The 17,660-nt window shown below is 37.1% G+C and overlaps 1 protein-coding gene across 9 annotated transcripts in view; it reads right to left on the reverse strand.

The window, feature by feature from the left end:
• Positions 1–7,376: 7,376 nt before the first annotated feature.
• TTC29 (tetratricopeptide repeat domain 29) overlaps positions 7,377–17,660 on the reverse strand; it is a 669,793-nt gene continuing 659,509 nt past the window's right edge. For all 9 annotated transcript variants that reach the window (XM_060654018.3, XM_060654019.3, XM_060654020.3 and 6 more), the window contains 2 exons: positions 7,824–7,890; positions 7,377–7,537 (listed from right to left, as the gene is read on the reverse strand). In XM_060654018.3, coding sequence (XP_060510001.1) covers positions 7,507–7,537; positions 7,824–7,890 — 98 coding nt within the window. In that variant the 3' untranslated portion in view covers positions 7,377–7,506. The remainder of the gene's footprint in view (positions 7,538–7,823; positions 7,891–17,660) is intronic.

Below are 17,660 nucleotides of genomic sequence, written 5' to 3' on the forward strand. Positions count from 1 at the left end.
CTAAGTCTGGAAGAGCCTTTTACAGAGACTTGCACTTGCTGCAATCGTGATTTGCAACTGTCATCACAAAACTTTGCTTTAGTTTTCATATTTGTTTTCAGTTTCACAAATAAAAGTGACTCCAGTTGAAATTTAAGGAGAAACCGCCAAAGAAACCTTCTGATTAGATCCATTAGAAGGGATAGTAGGGTGACTAGCATTTAATTGTATATTTTGGCTTCTGTTGACCTTCCCAAGAGGTGTATGTTTGATCTAATTTGCTGAAGTATTTGTAGAGATGTGGGCATTTTGATTAAAAATATTCTCACAAAACTTTCCATACACATTTTTAAGGGATCTTATAGTTAAGAAGACACTATCATAAAAGGCTATTGTTACAGAAAAAACTTCGAAGGAAAAAAATAAGTATTTGTTATTTGAATTTAGAACTTCAAAGCCAGAATTGTTCTTGTGAAACGAAAAAGTTTTCTCATGGCTGATCTTTTTAAAGAGAGTGAGATGAGATGGTATATTTTTAGTGAAAATGGTTAAGGAAACACTTTACATATAGTAGAAGAACCTTTTTTGTCTTCAATGTTTTTTATCGTTAAAACACATACCCACAGCATATAGTCCTGCATGTGGAAAAAATTGAACCAATACAGATGTATAAAAAATAAAATCAGGGGCACCTGTGTGTCTCAGTCAGTTAAATGTCCAACTCTTTGTCTGGCTCAGGTCATGATTTCACGGCTTGTGAGTTCAAGCCCCGTGTTGGGCTATGTGCTGACAGTGCTGAGCCTGCTTGGGATTCTCTTTCTCTCCCTCTCTATCTGCCCCTCCTGCTCCTGCTTGCTCTCTCTCTGTCTCAAAATAAATACATAAAGTTAAAAAATCAAATCAAATCATTTCTGGTTTTCCATTCCCTAGAGAAAATTGCAGTTCACATTTGGGTATAAATCACTTAAGACCTTTTTCTATACTTATACGTATATACATAACCACAAATATACACAACTATATTTAAATAACAGTGTGATCAGGCTGAATTTACTCAATAGCCACATCTCCTTTTTATTTTTATTTTTATTTGTAAGTCCAATTTATTGAGTTACAATTTATGTAGTAAAATTCATCCTCATGTATACAGTATCCTCATGTATACACTACTCCACTACATTTGAGTAGTGTATATGGTTGTACAATGACCACTAAAGTCAAGATACAGAACATTTCCATAGCCCCCAAAGTTCCCTCATATCCTTTTATAGTCACTTCCCTTCCTCTACCCTCAGCTCATGGCAATCATCCATCTGATTTTTGTTTTGCAGTGTTGGCTTTTCCAGAATGTTATATAAATGCAATTTTTGTGATTGGCTTCTTTCTTTTAGCATAATGCTCTTGAAATTCATCTTGTTATATGTGTCAACAGTTGCTTTCATTTTATTGCTGAGCTGTATTTCATTTTGTAGAATATGCCACCATTTGTTTATGCCCCAGTAGATGGATATTTTGGTTCTTTCCAGTTTGGGGCCATTATGAATACAACTGCTATAAATATTCACAGGTCTTTGTACAGATTTATGTTTTCACTTTTTTTGGGTAAATAATAGAGTGAGGTGCTGGGTCATATGGTGTGGTTTAAATTTATAAGGAACTACTAAACAGCTGTACACTTTTGCATTTCCATTAGTGATTTTGAGAGTTCTAGTTGCTCCACATCTTTCCAACACTTGGAATTGTCAGACTTTTAAGCTGCAGCCATTTTCCTTGGCATGTAGTATGATATCTGCTGTGGTGTCCATTTGCACTTCTCTAATAATTAATGATGTTGAGGATCTCTTCATGTGCTTATTTGCTATGTATCTTCTTTGGTGGAATGTCCGTTCAAATCTTTTGCCTCTTATATTTCATTCTTTGTCTCAATGAGTTATGAGTTCTTTATATATTTTTGATATTAGTCCTTATCAGACACATTTTTCAAATATTTTCTTCCAGTTTGTGATTTGTCTTTTTTTAAAGAACCTTTTAATTTTTATTCCAATTTTACTGACATATAATTGACATATAACGTTGTATTCATTTTAAGGGATGATATAATGATTTGATATATGTATGTATATATTGCAAAATGATTACCACAGTAAGTTTATTTACCATCCATCACCTCACAAATTTACAAATTTGTTTTACCCCTTGTGATGAGAACTTTTAAGATCTCTGTTAGAAACTTTCAAATATACAATATAGCATTGGTAGCTATAGTCACTATGTTGAGGATTTTTGCATCTATATTCATAAGGGATATTGGTCTATAATTTTCTTTTCTTCTAGTGTCTTTGGTTTTGGTAACAGGGTAATTACTGTTGGTCTTGTTCAAGGAACTTGTTCCCTCCTATTCTATTTTTTGGAAGAGTTTGAGAAGTATTGATCTTAATTCCTTTAAAAAATATTTGGTAGAGGTTTGCCTGGGTGGTTCAGTCAGTTAAGAATCCAACTCTTGATTCAGCTCAGGTCATGATCTCACAGTCATGAGACTGAGCCCTGCATCCAGCTTCATTCTGGGCATGAGACCTGCTTGAGATTCTCTCTCCCTCTCCCTCTATCCTTCCCTGCCTCTCAAAAAAATTATTGTGTTGAAATCATCAGTGACGCCATCAGTCGTGGGATTTTATTTGTTGGGAGGTTTTTGACTACTGATTCAATCTCCTTACAAGTAATTACTAGTAAAATACTAGTAATAAATACTAGTAACTAGTAATTTAAGTAGCTACTATTGCTCTATTCAGAATTTGTATTTCATGATTCAGTATTGGTAGGTTGTATGTTTCTAGGTATTTCTCCATGTCTTCTAGGTTGTCCAATTTGTTGGTGTATAATTGTTTACAGTGGTTTCTTATGATCCTTTGTATTTCTGTTTTCAGTTGTAACATCTACTCTGTCATTTCTAGTTTTGTTTGAGTCCTCTTCCTTTTTTCTTGATGAGTCTACCTAAAGGTTTGTCTATTTTATTTAAAAAAAAAAAAAACAGCTCTTATTTTCATTCATCTTTTCTACTGTCTTTTTCGTCTGTATTTCATTTATTTCCACTCTGATCTTTGTTACTTCATTCCTTCTAGTAACTTTGGACTTACTTTCTTTTTCTAGTTCCTTGAGGTATAAAGTTAGGTTCTTTATTTGAGATCTTTTTTTCCCTCTTAATATAGGCATTTATCACTTTGAGCTTCCCTTTTAGAACTGCTTTTACTGCATCCCTTAAGTTTTGGTGTGTTGTATTTCCATTTTCATTTGTCTCAAGGTATTTTTAAAATTTCTTTGATTAGCCTGTTGACCGATTGGTGGTTCAGTAGCAGGTTGTTTAGTCTCCCCATATTTGTGATTTTTCCAGTTTTCTTCTTGTAGTTGATTTCTAGTTTTATACCATTGTGGGTGGAAAGGATGCTCAATATATTCTCAACCTTAAATTTTTAAAGATGTGTTTTGTGGCCTAATATATGATCTATCCTGGAGAACGTTCCATGTGTACTCTGTTTCTTTTGGATGAAATGTTCTGGATATGTCTAAGTCCATCTGGTCTAATGTGTCATTTAAGGCCAATGTTTCCTTATTGATTTTCTGTCTTGATGATCTATCTATTGATGCCAGTGGGAGTATTAAAGTTCCCTACTATTATTGTATTGCTGTTGATTTCTCCCTTTAGGTCTGTTAATATTTGCTTTCTATATTTAGGGGTTCTATGTTGGGTGCATAAACATTAACAAATGTTATATCTTGTTGTTGGATTGTCTCCTTTATTACTATATAATGTCCTTCACCTCTTATTACAGTCTTTGACATAAAGCCTATTTTGTCTCACATAAATAAAGCTATCTTAGCTTTCTTTTGGTTTCCATTTTTATGTAATATGCTTTCCCATCCTTTCACTTGCAGTCTCGTGTATCTTTATTTTTTTTTCAACGTTTTTTTTTTTTTTTTTTTTTTTTTTATTTTTGGGACAGAGAGAGACAGAGCATGAACGGGGGAGGGGCAGAGAGAGAGGGAGACACAGAATCGGAAACAGGCTCCAGGCTCCGAGCCATCAGCCCAGAGCCTGACGCGGGGCTCGAACTCACAGACCGCGAGATCGTGACCTGGCTGAAGTCGGACGCTTAACCGACTGCGCCACCCAGGCGCCCCTGTCTCGTGTATCTTTAAAGCTGAAGAGAGTCTTGGGGCGCCTGGGTGGCTCAGTAGGTTGATCGTCCGACTTCGGCCCAGGTCATGATCTCGCAGTCCGTGAGTTCGAGCCCCGCGTTGGGCTCTGTGCTGACTGCTCAGAGCCTGGAGCCTGTTTCAGATTCTGTGTCTCCCTCTCTCTCTGCCCCTCCCCTGTTCATGCTCTGTCTCTCTTGGTCTCAGAAATAAATAAACGTTAAAAAAATTAAAAAAAAAATAAAGCTGAAGAGAGTCTTGTAGATGACAATAGTTGGGTCTTTTTTTCTTTTTTTTAATCCATTGAGCCACTTGATGTCTTTTGATTGGAGTATTTAGTTCGTTTACATTTAAAATAAGTATTGATGGCTTGGACTTTTTGCCACTTTTAAACTTGTTTTCTGGCTGCTTTGTAATTCCTATGTTTCTTTCTTGCTCTCTTCCTTGTGATTTGATGATTTTCTGTAGTGTTATGCTCATATTCCTTTATGTTTTGTGTAACTACTATAGGCTTTTGCTTTGTGGTTACCATCAAGCTTACATAAAATATATTTATAACAATTTATTTCAATATGATAAGAACTTAAATTCCAATGGTATGCTCTGTTCTTTTTCTTACTAGATTATCTTTTTCTTTTTTTCCCCCTTCCTCCTCATCTTCTCCTTCATTAATCTTTTTTTCATAAATTATTTGTGTTTTATGGGCATTAGTTTTTTTGATTGTTGTTGCAAATTCTTCTGCTCTGTCATTGGGCTTTTAATTTTGTTTAGTGACCTTTTCACTGTATGAATATTTTAATGTAATCACGTATGTTGTAGTCATTGTTAATTCTGCACCTGGCTTTGATTTCTTAATTAGGAAGGCATTCCCCAACCCAAAATTAGAAACACAATCCTGTTGTATATGATAAATATACATATTTATCATATATTATATCATATATATCATATTATATATACCATATATTCTGTATGATTCCATATATTTATAATCAGATAGTGTAAGATGGGAAACACATTATAGATTTTGTTCCTATATAGAAAACCAGGGGTTTGGGGGTGCCTGGGTGGCTCAGTCGATAAAGTGTCTGATTTCGGCTCAGGTCATGATCTCAGTTCATGAGTTCGAGGCCCACATCAGGCTCTGTGCTGACAGCTCAGAGCCTGGAGCCTGCTTTGGATTCTGTGTCTCCCTCTCTCTCTGTCACCTACTCACACTCTGTCACCTGCTCATACTCTGTCTCTGTCTCAAAAATAAACATTAAAATTTTTTTTTTTTTTACAAAACCAGGGGTTTCAGTACATTTATTATGGTAAAGACACATTAGGGGAGAGGCCTAAGACTGAAGGATTTTCCTAATCTTTTATAATAGACATGGATACATTTTATTATGCAGTTCATCTTTGAACAAGGTAGGGGTAGGAGCACCAATTCCCTGCACATTTAAAATCCACACATAATTTTGACTCCCTCAAAACTTAACTACTAATAGCCTAATGTTGACCGGAAGCCTTACTGATAACATAAAACAGTTGATTAATACATATTTTGTATATGTATTATATACTGTATTCTTACAATGACAGAGTAAACAAAGTGTTAAGAAAACCACAAGGAAGACAAAACATAGTACTGTATTTATATAAAAAATACATACATGTATAAGTGGACCTACACAGTTGAAACTTGTGTTGTTCAAGGGTCAACTATATCCTATCAGCCAAAAGTATCATAAAATATAGTTCTACACAATGTAATGTTATAATAGTGTTAAGAAACGTATATTTGGTTTTTGTCCCCGATTCCTGGCACAAAGCTCCTTATGTAATACAATAAATTAAAATTTGGTTAAAGGTGAAAGGAACATCTTTTGTTATAATATTTGGTTTTTGTCCCCAGGTCCTGAAATAGCTCTGGAATGATAAAGGTGAAAGGATCATCTTTTGCTATTCATAACAAGCCCCTTTCATCTACACCAGAGTTTAATGAGGTGACTTTTGCAAAGCCCTTAAGGATCGGGTCTTGTTGCCAGGGAAGCCAACCATGTGATTAGAGTTTAGAAACTTTCAGCCCTATCATCTGACCTTTGGGGAGGGGGAGGGGCTGGAGGCTGACTTAATCATACCTATGTTATGAAGACTCCATAAAAACCCCAACTGAAAGGATTTGGGGAAGCTTCTGGGTTGGTGAATGTATAGAGGAGCTAGGAGGGTTGATGTACCCAGGAAGGGATGGAAGCTCCACCCCCTCCCCCATACCTTGCCAATGTATCTCTTCTATTTGGCTCCTTATCTGTATCTTTTATTATATTCTTCATAATAAACTGGCAATGTAAGTATCTGTTTCTCTGAATTCTGTGAGCTGATATAGCAAATTATTGAAGTCAAGTGGGGGTTGTGGGAATTCCCAGGATGTAGCCAAGCCAGTCAGAAGTATAAGTGACACCTTGGGACTTGAGACTGGCATTTGAGGTGGGAAACATCCTTGTAGAACTGATCCCTTAATCTAGGATCTGTGCTAACTTCTGGCAGTTAGTGTCAGAATTGAGTTAAAGTGTAAGGCACCCAGTCAGTATCTGCTGAGAATTAGAAAATTGCTGAGTGTGTAAAACTTCATGCATTTGGTGTCACAAGTGGTGTGAGTAGAGGAAACAGATGTTTCCTTTACAAGTAAAGCACTGTTTCAAATAGTGCTTATCAATATAATAGTCTTTATTGCTTATAATCTTTCAATTATGTTGAAATTTCTTCCTGAAAATTTAATAAATATTTCCCCATGTTTATTCAGTATAGATTTCCTTAAGTTTAAAATGATTTTCTCTGGGTACCTGGGTGGCTCAGTCTGTTGAAAGTCTGACTCTTGAGTGCAGCTCAGGTCATGATCCCAGGGTCATGAGATCAAGCCCTTTGTTGGGGTCTGCACTGAGTGTGGAGGCCTGCTTGAGATTCTCTCTCTCTCTGTGCCCCTCTCCCCTACTCGCACACTCTCTCTAAAAAAATTTTTTTAAAGAAAAAATAAAATTATTTTCTCGTTAGACACAACCAAATTTGATTCTATAATTACACTTTTCTTGTGGAATAGTGGATAAGAGGAAAATTTATAGTTTGTTTTATGAATAATTGTGGATAGTTCTAAGCATTTGAGATACATTTTTTATTCTCATCAATTTTAGATTAAATTTGTAGTAGTACATTGCAATACAAAATCCAATCTAAACATAGTCATAGTTTTATAACTTTATCTGTATTATTTGAAACATACTCCTATGACAGTTATCAAAGACAAAGGTGACATGATAAATTTCTTCTTGCTTTGTTGCTGAGTCAAAAGCTGGTTTAAGTCTCATTTTTTCGATTATCTGGAAATCTGAAATACATAAATTACAAAATTTAATCTTATATTGGGGCAGAAAGTAAAAGACATTTGCTTGAAAGATATTTTGTTTTCTTTAATTTTCCGGCATGGCTTAAAAGATGAAAAACACTTAACCTTATGTAACATTTAAAAGTAAATCTGTGATTTTTTTTAGACAGTGTTTCAGTATTATCAAGTACTAGATGAAATTATTCTTCTTGTGTTTGGAGAATCAGTTTATGCTTAATATTTTGCCTAATGTATATGCAATAGAAACTTTTAACTTGGTTTATCTTACCCATTGAGTTCTTCCGAATTCTCTGGGATTTGATACAAACTTTCCATTGTGGGTTTTCTAGATCCTCCTACAGGAAAAAAGATGTGTAAATTTAATGGTTTATCACAGATATAATTTACAGTTATATTGAGCTTGAACCTGGGAGTCTCTTTTCAGAGATACCTATCCTGGTCACTTGAATGATCAAAGTGAATGTATTACTTGTGTCACCAGGGCAGATTATATTAGTCAAAGATAGCCACAATATCTCCCACTTCACATGTTTCTCAACAATATGATCTTCAAGTGGTGGAATCTAATTCACCTTCTCTTGAAATTGGGCTACGCTTTGGACCCTTTTGTAATCATTAGAATGTGGAGAGAGTGGCTTCATGATTTCTGAGGTGAGGTCAGAAAAGGCTGTGCAGCTTCCTCCTGGTTTGCTCAGGGTGCTTGCTTTGGAGGAAGCCAGTCACCATATAAAAAACCCTACCATCCTGCCATCCTGGAGAGACCACATAGAAGATGCTCCAGTTGACCTTTCCAGCTGAGTCCAAACTTCCAGCCATCACTCCAAGGCTCCAGTCTGTGAGGAAAGCTGTCTTGGATCCTTCAAACTAGCCTATCTGTCAGCTGAGCACCACCATCGGGTGACCTCAACTCATGTCTAGCCAAACCATGGTTGAATTCCTAATCCACAGAATTCTTGTGATACATAAAACGGCAACTGGAATAGCCACCTTTTGGGGGACAAAATGACTTGTTAGAACAATAGTCAAAAGGAAAATTAATTTAGATAGCAATATAAAGTATCCAAATAATTAAATCAGATACAGGAAATGTATACATATTAATAGGCGTATCTTTTCATATCTGCCCTTCAACTTTTGAGTTGAATCCATTGGGACTAATCCAATAATATGCTCTACATTCTTGCTTATCATAGGCCTCCGACTCCAGGAGCCCTTTCATTTCCTGTATCTATTCTATTCTATTTTCTTTTTTTTTTTAATTAAAAAAATGTTGATTTATTTTTGAGAGACAGAGAGAGAGAGAGAGAGAGAGAGAGAGTGAGCAGGGGAGGGGTAGAGAAAAAGAGGGAGACACAGAATCTGAGGCAGGCTCCAAGCTCTGAGCTGTCCGCACAGGCTCAACATGGAGCTCAAACTCATGGACTACGAGATCATGACCTGAGCCGAAGTCAGACGCTCAACCGACTGAGCCATCCAGGCTCTACCCCTGTATTCTATTTTCAATAAGGCTCTATACATTTCCTATTTTGTCCCCATCTCCTACCACAACTCCTGAAACATTTCCACTGTATCCTCATTCCATTTTCTGAAATTCTCTTTACTTTCTTGCTCTAACAGAAACATGGCTGCCCTCAAAGGACACTGCCAGCCCAGCAGCCTTTTTTGTTTTTCTTTTTGTCAGTCTGGCTACCATTGGACCTGGAAATGGACAGATGTCCTCCTTACACTTTATTGTTCTCTTTCAGGACACTCACCTTCCTTCCTTCCCTTCCTAAAACTCAGTCATCAGTTTATACAACCAACTATTGTTGTGATCTACCCACAACTGGGATCATTCTCAGTTGATTTTATCATTGGCTTATTGTTACTTTGCTACTACTTTCTTAACTTAGCAATTTAAATGTACATGCAGAAGATTCTTCACCTTGGGTCCTAATTCCTTGAGCTCGGTTCTTTTTGAGCTGGTCCCACACCCTACTGCAGCCATTGATTCCCATGGACATTCTTAGACTTTGCCAGTAGCAGTAACTTCGAGCCCCCCTCAAATTCAGTTGCCAGCATTCAACTACTTGACTTCCAGCTTTATCCTTTTAGATCACTCCCTCTAGTACCCCAACACCAGCAATTTTTCTACTTCCCTGGGACCTCCAATGCTGCTGCATTTTCATTGTTCCTCTCCGTTTTGATGTCTTCTTTCCCTTCTTTATTTAACTTGAGTTCCATGATCATTCTCCCCCTTGCATATAGCCTGACTTCATTACCCTTTTCCCACTTTGTCATACTCACTTGACAAAACCATAACCCTAGATACATCCAACTGTCTCCCTATTCCTCTCCTGTACTATGTACAACCAGACCCCACTTTAAATTAGGTGGACTTTTAATGCTTTCAGGTTATCCTATTAAGCATTCTTGGTCCATTCATTCTTCTACTCTCCTAGATGACTATTTAGCTTTTTCTTCTATTTTCTCAAACCTCTAATCCTGCAACCGGATCGTTGTTTTCAGCTGATGATTTATTTTCTGGTTTCATGGAGGAAGTAAAAGCCAATAGGAAGAAACTTCCACAAGCTCTGTGTTAACAGTCACTTACCTACTTGTTTTTGTTCTATATGCTCTATCTTACCTACTACGCTCCCATCTAAGGTTAACTCCATCTTCACTAGACTTCATCAGTTCTTGCCCACATAAGACATGGCTCCAGCAATTCCTTCTGTCTCCCACTTATCAGGGTTTTGTGTTTGTTTGTTTGTTTGTTGGGGGTTTTTTGTTTGTTTGTTTTTTGCTATTAGATCTTCCGCATCAGCAAATAAATACTTAGTTGAAGCCAAATGACTGAATTCTTACCAGTGAAAGTAAACAAATGATACATACTGCTCCTGGGTCTGAGTGTTAGACAGTGAGGATTTATTCCCCATTAAATTTTTCCTTTTCTTTAATCTTAGACATAGCGCCATTACCCCATGATTCAGTTTCTAACATGCAGACATTGACAATACTCTAAGCCAGTGGATCTCAGCTGGCAGTGATTTTGCCCCACAGGTGGCTTTTGAAAATGTCTGGGGACATTTTTGGTCATCACAACTCATAGGTGGAAGTGCTACTGGCATCCAGTGGATAGAGGCCAGGGATGCTTCTAAATATCCTACAATGGCCATGATAGCCATATTCCAGCCCCCTCAGCAACAAAAAAATCATCTAGCTCAAAATTTCAATAGTGCAAGATTGAGAAACCCTGCCTTAGGGGATGGCGGAGCAATAAAATGGAAGATCATGGTCCCCTAATTGCCTGTGGAGCTACCTTGTGAATCTAGACTGCTCACTTCAGGATTAAGGAAGAAACAAATTTGTGTCTTCTTAACCTACTGTACTTTGGGGACTTTCTGTAATAGGAGCTGAGCTTTTACCTTAAGTAATATGTTTTTATCATTCTTTACCTTGGGCTTCTCAGTTTAATATTTTCCATTGCATCACAATATATAGAACATCCTAACCTCCTAATACCTATTTTATACTATCTAATGTCTTAAATTCAGCCTTCCCTTTGGTTTGGCAGGATGTAACATCTCTTAAACTGGGGAAATCTTTCCTGGATTTTCTGAGTTTAAAATTATGCCCGGTTTGTCTCAAATAATTCTTCAGCATTCACTCCCTAGATGTTGAAGAAAGATGATTTTTAGGGGAATATTTCCCAAGTAGATTCTCTGAGAAGAATAGCTGTATCTGTAGCTGTTCTTTTACTCAACTTAGGCCACAGTTGCCAGTTTAAATAAAAGACATCCACACTCTCTCTGTGCTAGGAAACCTTAGCAATGATTAATTTATATAGGGGAACACCTGAACTCATCAGGTGTCCGATATTTCTATTCATTTGCAATAAGGCGAACACCATGGGATTGTTTGTTCTTGGTTACACTGTTGCAAAAGCACTCATTTTTGATTCCTAACCTAGGTTTTGTGCTGTGGGCTTGACTTCGAATGTGATTTGTGGTGTTTGATCTGTAAGACTTACAAGGAAGCTGGAAAAGTAGGACCAATATCACTCCCACAAGGAGATCAGAACCAATACAAAGTTGAGAGCATGATATTTGCTTATACTGTCTACCATTTCAGTGGAAACAGACACTTTTCTGTTAATAGTAGGCTCTCAAATGGTAGATTCCCTCAGGTGGGCAACAAAACAATCTTATTTATGCCTCCACTTAGCCTATACTATACCAAAGAGCAATAGAGTAAGTCAGCAAATGCTGAATTGCAATCAACATACCATCCCATCCCTTTACTTGAAAACAATGGCCTATAATTTTCATATAATACTGTATGTAAATGAGATTTCAAAAAATGTTACCAGTAGAGCAGTGCAAAATAAAATGGAGGAGACACTGACTGGTAGTTTTGTGAATGAGAAGGTAAATGAATTTTTATAATTTTGACATGACTAACATTTTTACTGGCCTTATTCTAGAAAAGGGTAAATAATAACTTGTACATAAAGGTTGTATCAGGGTTTATAGACTAGACCCCTGGTAATGGATTCAACCTTTCTACAACAAATCAAAAGTATTGTATGCTCACATGAATATACAGTGGTCATTACCTTAAATTTAAAACTCACTATAAGCAGCAAGCACATAGAGCGGCATATGAAGGCTGTATTGTATCAGTGTGGTCTGCAGAGAATTTCTTCATATGGTTTTTGCCTGGTTGAAATATATGTTGCAGTTCAAAGCTAAAGGGATTACTTCTGAATAGTCATCACAGAGGTTGATTACGTTCGTATATCATATTTAGCTGGACCCTGCAGGCTATTATTCCATTAGCTATGCTGGCCCTGCTATTGTCAAAAAGTTGATCACCTAATGTTAAAAGATTGTGCTTTCTGTTGACCTTATCCAAATGACTCAAAAGGTTTTGTTAAAAAATAAAACTCAGATTGCATTTTATGAAAGTGATTAAGAATAAATACTATGTATAAAAATGCCTATATCTTATGGGTGATCTTAGCATTATACCATTAATGATAAAATTATATTTTGCTTTAGTATTTCAGCACATTTTACTTAAAGTCATAGGTTTAATTTTAGTAGAAATAGTACTTCTTTCTTGCTGATAGTAGAGAGTGTCAGAAACTGAATTCTGCAAAGGGAACAAAGTGTCTCCTTCCGTGTACTCAAATCATATAAAATTAACACCATGGAAGTAAGCTCAGTATAGCAATATTAATATGATAGTACATTCACAATGTAAACTAATTACAACATGGTTTTGTAAAAGCAACTGTACTGAGGAGAAAAGTGTTTTGTTTGGAGGAAATATGCATATATATGGAAAATTTGTCATTTACGCTTGATAATCAGAAAATCACTTCAAATAATATTTTAACTATTTATTCTTTAAACAACGGTTGTGTAGTTTCATTTATTTAGTCACAATAGCTGAAAAAGTTTAAAGAAATGAGCTAAATATATATCTGTATAAATCCTGAATCCCATTACCAATATAAGGCATATTTCAATAAGCTTGACTTTTCACCTATGTTATTGTGAATTAGCTACAGATTAGTAAGCAAACGAAAGTGTTTTCTTGACAAAAATATTGACAGGTATGGTCTTATTATTTAAAATAATCTATAAAAAATTTTCATTAGAACCACATTACCAAAGCTATCTTTGGGGAACAAAGATGATTTTGAAGCTATCTCAATGAACAGCTAGTTTTTGAATTATGCTCCTAGAAGTGTTGAGGGATTGGCACAGAGTCATGTATCCTTTTTGGCATGGTCCTCCTTGTAACTGATGGTGTGTAAAATGGCTGGTCAGGGATACAGCCTGTGGTCCTGGAGCACAGCCAGACACTAATTTCAGCCTCATTAGCATTGTTCTCTAATCAACTGAACTTTTCAGCAAGTGGAAGTTTCCTAATATTTCTTGTACTTGCTTGTCTTCAGCCACCCCAGTTGATACAATAGAGAAGGACAGAGTATCAAGCGGGAGGAAACAGATGGCACATTCAACTGGGATTTGGAAGAGACTTTAATGAAGGGACCACTGGGAGATGAGGGCAGGGCTAAGAACTGACAAGGGAGGGGCGCCTGGGTGGCTCAGTCGGTTAAGCATCCGGCTTCGGCTCAGGTCATGATCTCACGGTCCGTGGGTTCGAGCCCCGCGTCGGGCTCTGTGCTGACAGCTCAGAGCCTGGAGGCTGTTTCAGATTCTGTGTCTCCCTCTCTCTCTGACCCTCCCCCGTTCATGCTCTGTCTCTCTCTGTCTCAAAAATAATAAACGTTAAAAAAAATTTAAAAAAAAAAAAAAAAAAAAAGAACTGACAAGGGATGAGGCACCCAGTGCCTCATAATAGAGGGATGCCATACCTTTCCCTGGGGCTGAAAGGTAAGGGGAAGAGGATGTTATTGCACCCTGAGTGAGAAATGGAGATTTAAGAAAAGGGGTCTCCCAATAGAAGCTAGAAGCAGCAGCTGTAGAGTATCACAGCTGTCAGAACTGAGCCTCAGTTCAGTTCCTCAGAACAGAGGAACAATTTCCTGACCTCTCCACCTTCCTAACCTCTGATTTCCTGCTGGTGATGCCCTTTGGATAAATCCAAACCAGGAAGCCAGAAGGCAAGTGAAGTTGTGAGATGTAGTCTGAAGTCAGTCTTCCAAGGACACAGAACAGATAAAATGGGAGAATGAATCTTGAGGTGTGTGTGGGCATGTGGCAAATAGCATCTAATAATCCCATGTGCAAATGTCATCAATTAGTCATGTGAAGCATGATTGCAGTGTCAGCATATTGATGTTAGTATATGACTTGGTGCTTTTTTCCTTCCCTTTCCTTTCCACTTTCTCTCCTCCCCTGGATTTTTGGTAATATTGGCTTGTCATTCATGGCACTTCTCATCTTATAGTTGTGTAAAAAATTCTATGAACCAGAGTTACTGGTTCATGTTACCATGAACAGAGTTACTCACTCTACCAAAAAACATGTGCGTTTCTTGGCAATACTTTCCTATTTTTTGTTAGTAAACAAAAAGATAATCTGTTCTGTGTTTTGAAGTAGAAAATCATGATATGGTTATTCTATACCTGTGAAGAAAAAGTCAAGATATTAACTTTGAAGGCAGGAGGCTTCTTACAAGTTTGGGCATATTCTCTAAAGTGTCAAAAAGTGAGATGTGTTCTTTCATTTGCAGGTTCTGGTATATAGTAATTCCCTTTCCAAAGGCATTTGTTAATATTTGAAGCTTGTTAAAATTTATACAAGGATCAAGTGTATATTCTAACTCAAAATTATAGGTTCTTTTCTCCTAACACTATTTTAAATCAACGGAATGGAGCTAGACCTTGGTGAAGCACTGAAGTTACCATGTTGACACAGACTTATACTGAATTTCTTCTTCTGGATATCTGGACTTTTAATGAAAGTATCTGATTCAGGTGAATCAGCCTGTAGAGACACTAAATACTTTTTTTTTTAATATTTATTTTTGAAAGAAAGAGAAAGCATGCACACACGCAGGGAGGGAGAGGCAGAGAGAAAGGGAGACAGGATCTGAAGCAGACTCTGTGCTGACAGCAGAGAGCCCAATGGGGGGCTTGAACTCACAAACCATCAGATCATGATCTGAGCCGAAGTCAGATGCTTAACTGGCTGAGCCACTCAGGCGCCCCTAAATATTTTCTCAAGATAAACACAGTGCTGATGTCTTCATACAGTTCTTTTTATTTCTCCTATTGATACTACATTACAAATCTAACATTTTCCCCCCTACAGAGTATGGAGTAACAGAAATCACAGTATCTTCTTTCCCCACCAATAATATGAAGCCGTGATTTTGAAGATACTAGACATCAGACAACAAAACCCAGTGACACCTGAGAGACAGGAAACGATATGAACCCTACAACGGCTCAGCCTACTGTCTTATGTTTCCATGCCATAACTTAGAGAGGGGGAACTCAGGAAGAGCTCAGTGGGCTCCTTTAGTTGAGGAGATGGCGCTGAGAGAGTCTGGGGAAACCAAGGCCACAAGAGTTAGCAACTAGTGTGCTGTAGAGGAGACAGCTGCATACAGTGAGAATTCTGGAGGTATACAGAGGCTGCCCTCGAGGATTTATCAAAGTACAGATCAGAGCATATACGTAAGGAAATTACCCATGGCTGGGGAAGGAACAACCCAAAAGGACAGGAATGACAGTACACAGTGTGTTCACAAAAGGCTAGGAATACTACCTGTTATCACCAGCCAGACTGGGAAATCTCATAATTCATGGGGCAGTGGACAGAGTACTCAGAAGAGTCTTGCCTCAGAGGTGGGGAAAAATATCCCTATATTTAATCTTTCTCTGACTCCACCCAATAGATCACAAAGGCAATACCTGGGAACTTTATTGCATCTCAGAACAAAGCTTGAGGATATTCATGAGAATACAAAACTGACTAGTACCAAAAAATGATACCATTTATAGTATCTGGCATTTATTTATTTATTATTTATTTATTTATTTATCTATTATCTAATTGGCTTTATTAAATGATTCATGAATGGGCAGCATCCCATCTAGCAAGTAGAGGGGAGGGAGGAGCTTCCACAAAATGGAAGGTTTTTAATAGAAGGAGAGTGGGGCAAGAAAGTTATAAGCAAAAGAAAAGGAAGGACTGTTGCAGGCCAAGTCACTCTCCCTGAAGGGTAAGAGCAAGGAGTCTTAGGCAGATTTCCTCAACTTTCTTTTGGCAGGCAGAAAGGGCCCATGTAACAAATTTCTTCATTGGTGCTTATCAGAAAATTCCTGATCAATAGGTTATAATTTATATTTGTGGAGGAGGTTGAAACTGCCTGGATTTAGTAACTTGGCCTGACTCAAGTGACACTATTTTGGGCCTTTTGTTTTTGTTTTTGTTTTTGTTTTTGTTTTAATAGGTCCCCTCTTTTGATCAGACTCTCAGTTTACCAGAAAGGAATGTGATCAAAATTTAAGGCACACAATATCTGGCATTTAATAAGAAATTACAGAACATGCAAAAAAAAGCATAACGAGGAGAAGAATCAGCCAATCAGAAATAACCTAAAACTGACACTGTTGTTAGGATTTGGAACAAAGACATAACTGTTATTTGGAACAAAGACATAACTCTTATCTTAATCTATTTTTATTTTATTTTTGAGTGAGAGAAAGAAAGACAGAGCATGAGTTGGGGAGAGGCAGAGAGAGAGGGAGACACAGAATCCAAAGCAGGCTCCAGCTCTGAGCTGTCAGCACAGAGCCCCATGATGGGCTCAAACCCAGGAACTGTGAGATCATGACCGAGCTGAAGCAGGTATTCAACTGACTGAGCCACCCAGGTGCCCCAGACATACTGTATTTTAGACATTAAAAATGTTAAGTGGATACATGGATGGTATAATAAAAATCAATTAGCGAAACTGAAGACAGAGCAGTAGAGACTACCCAAACAAAACAAAGAGAGGCACATAATTAAAAAGATAAGAAGAATATCACAGAGTTGCAGTAAAGTTTCGGGTAGCCCTTTATAAACGTTATTGAGGTTCTGGAAGGAGATGGGTAAAGAACTGAAAAATACTTTAAGAAATTACAGCTGAAATTTTTTCTAAACTTGATGAATGCCACAAACCCAGAGATCTAAGTAGTTCAACAAACTCTAAGCTCAAGAAACTTAGAGTACTAAAAGAAAAATAACCTGTCAAGCCCAGAATCCCATACCCAGTAAAAATATATTTCAACAATGAAGACAAAACGAAGACTTTTAAGACAGACAAGAGCTGAAGCAATTCATCAGCAGCAGATTGCACTGTAAGAAATGATAAAATCCTTAGACAGAGGGAAAATGACACCAGATGGAAATTTGGACCTATGCTAAGGAATGAAGAATGTTAGATATGGCAAGTAAAAGATGAAAGATTTTTTGTAATTACTAAATTTCTTCAAATAATATTTGACAGAATAAAAATTATAACAACGTAGTGTGGGATTTACAATATATGTAAAAGTGTAATATATGTAAAAGTATAATGTATGACAACAATAGTGGAAAGTCTGGGGGGGGGCGAGAAACAAAGGTATATTATTGTAAAATTCTTATACTAT

This window comes from Panthera onca, chromosome B1 (genome assembly GCF_046562875.1).
Source record: "Panthera onca isolate mPanOnc1 chromosome B1, mPanOnc1 haplotype 2, whole genome shotgun sequence".
Lineage (NCBI taxonomy): Eukaryota > Metazoa > Chordata > Mammalia > Carnivora > Felidae > Panthera > Panthera onca.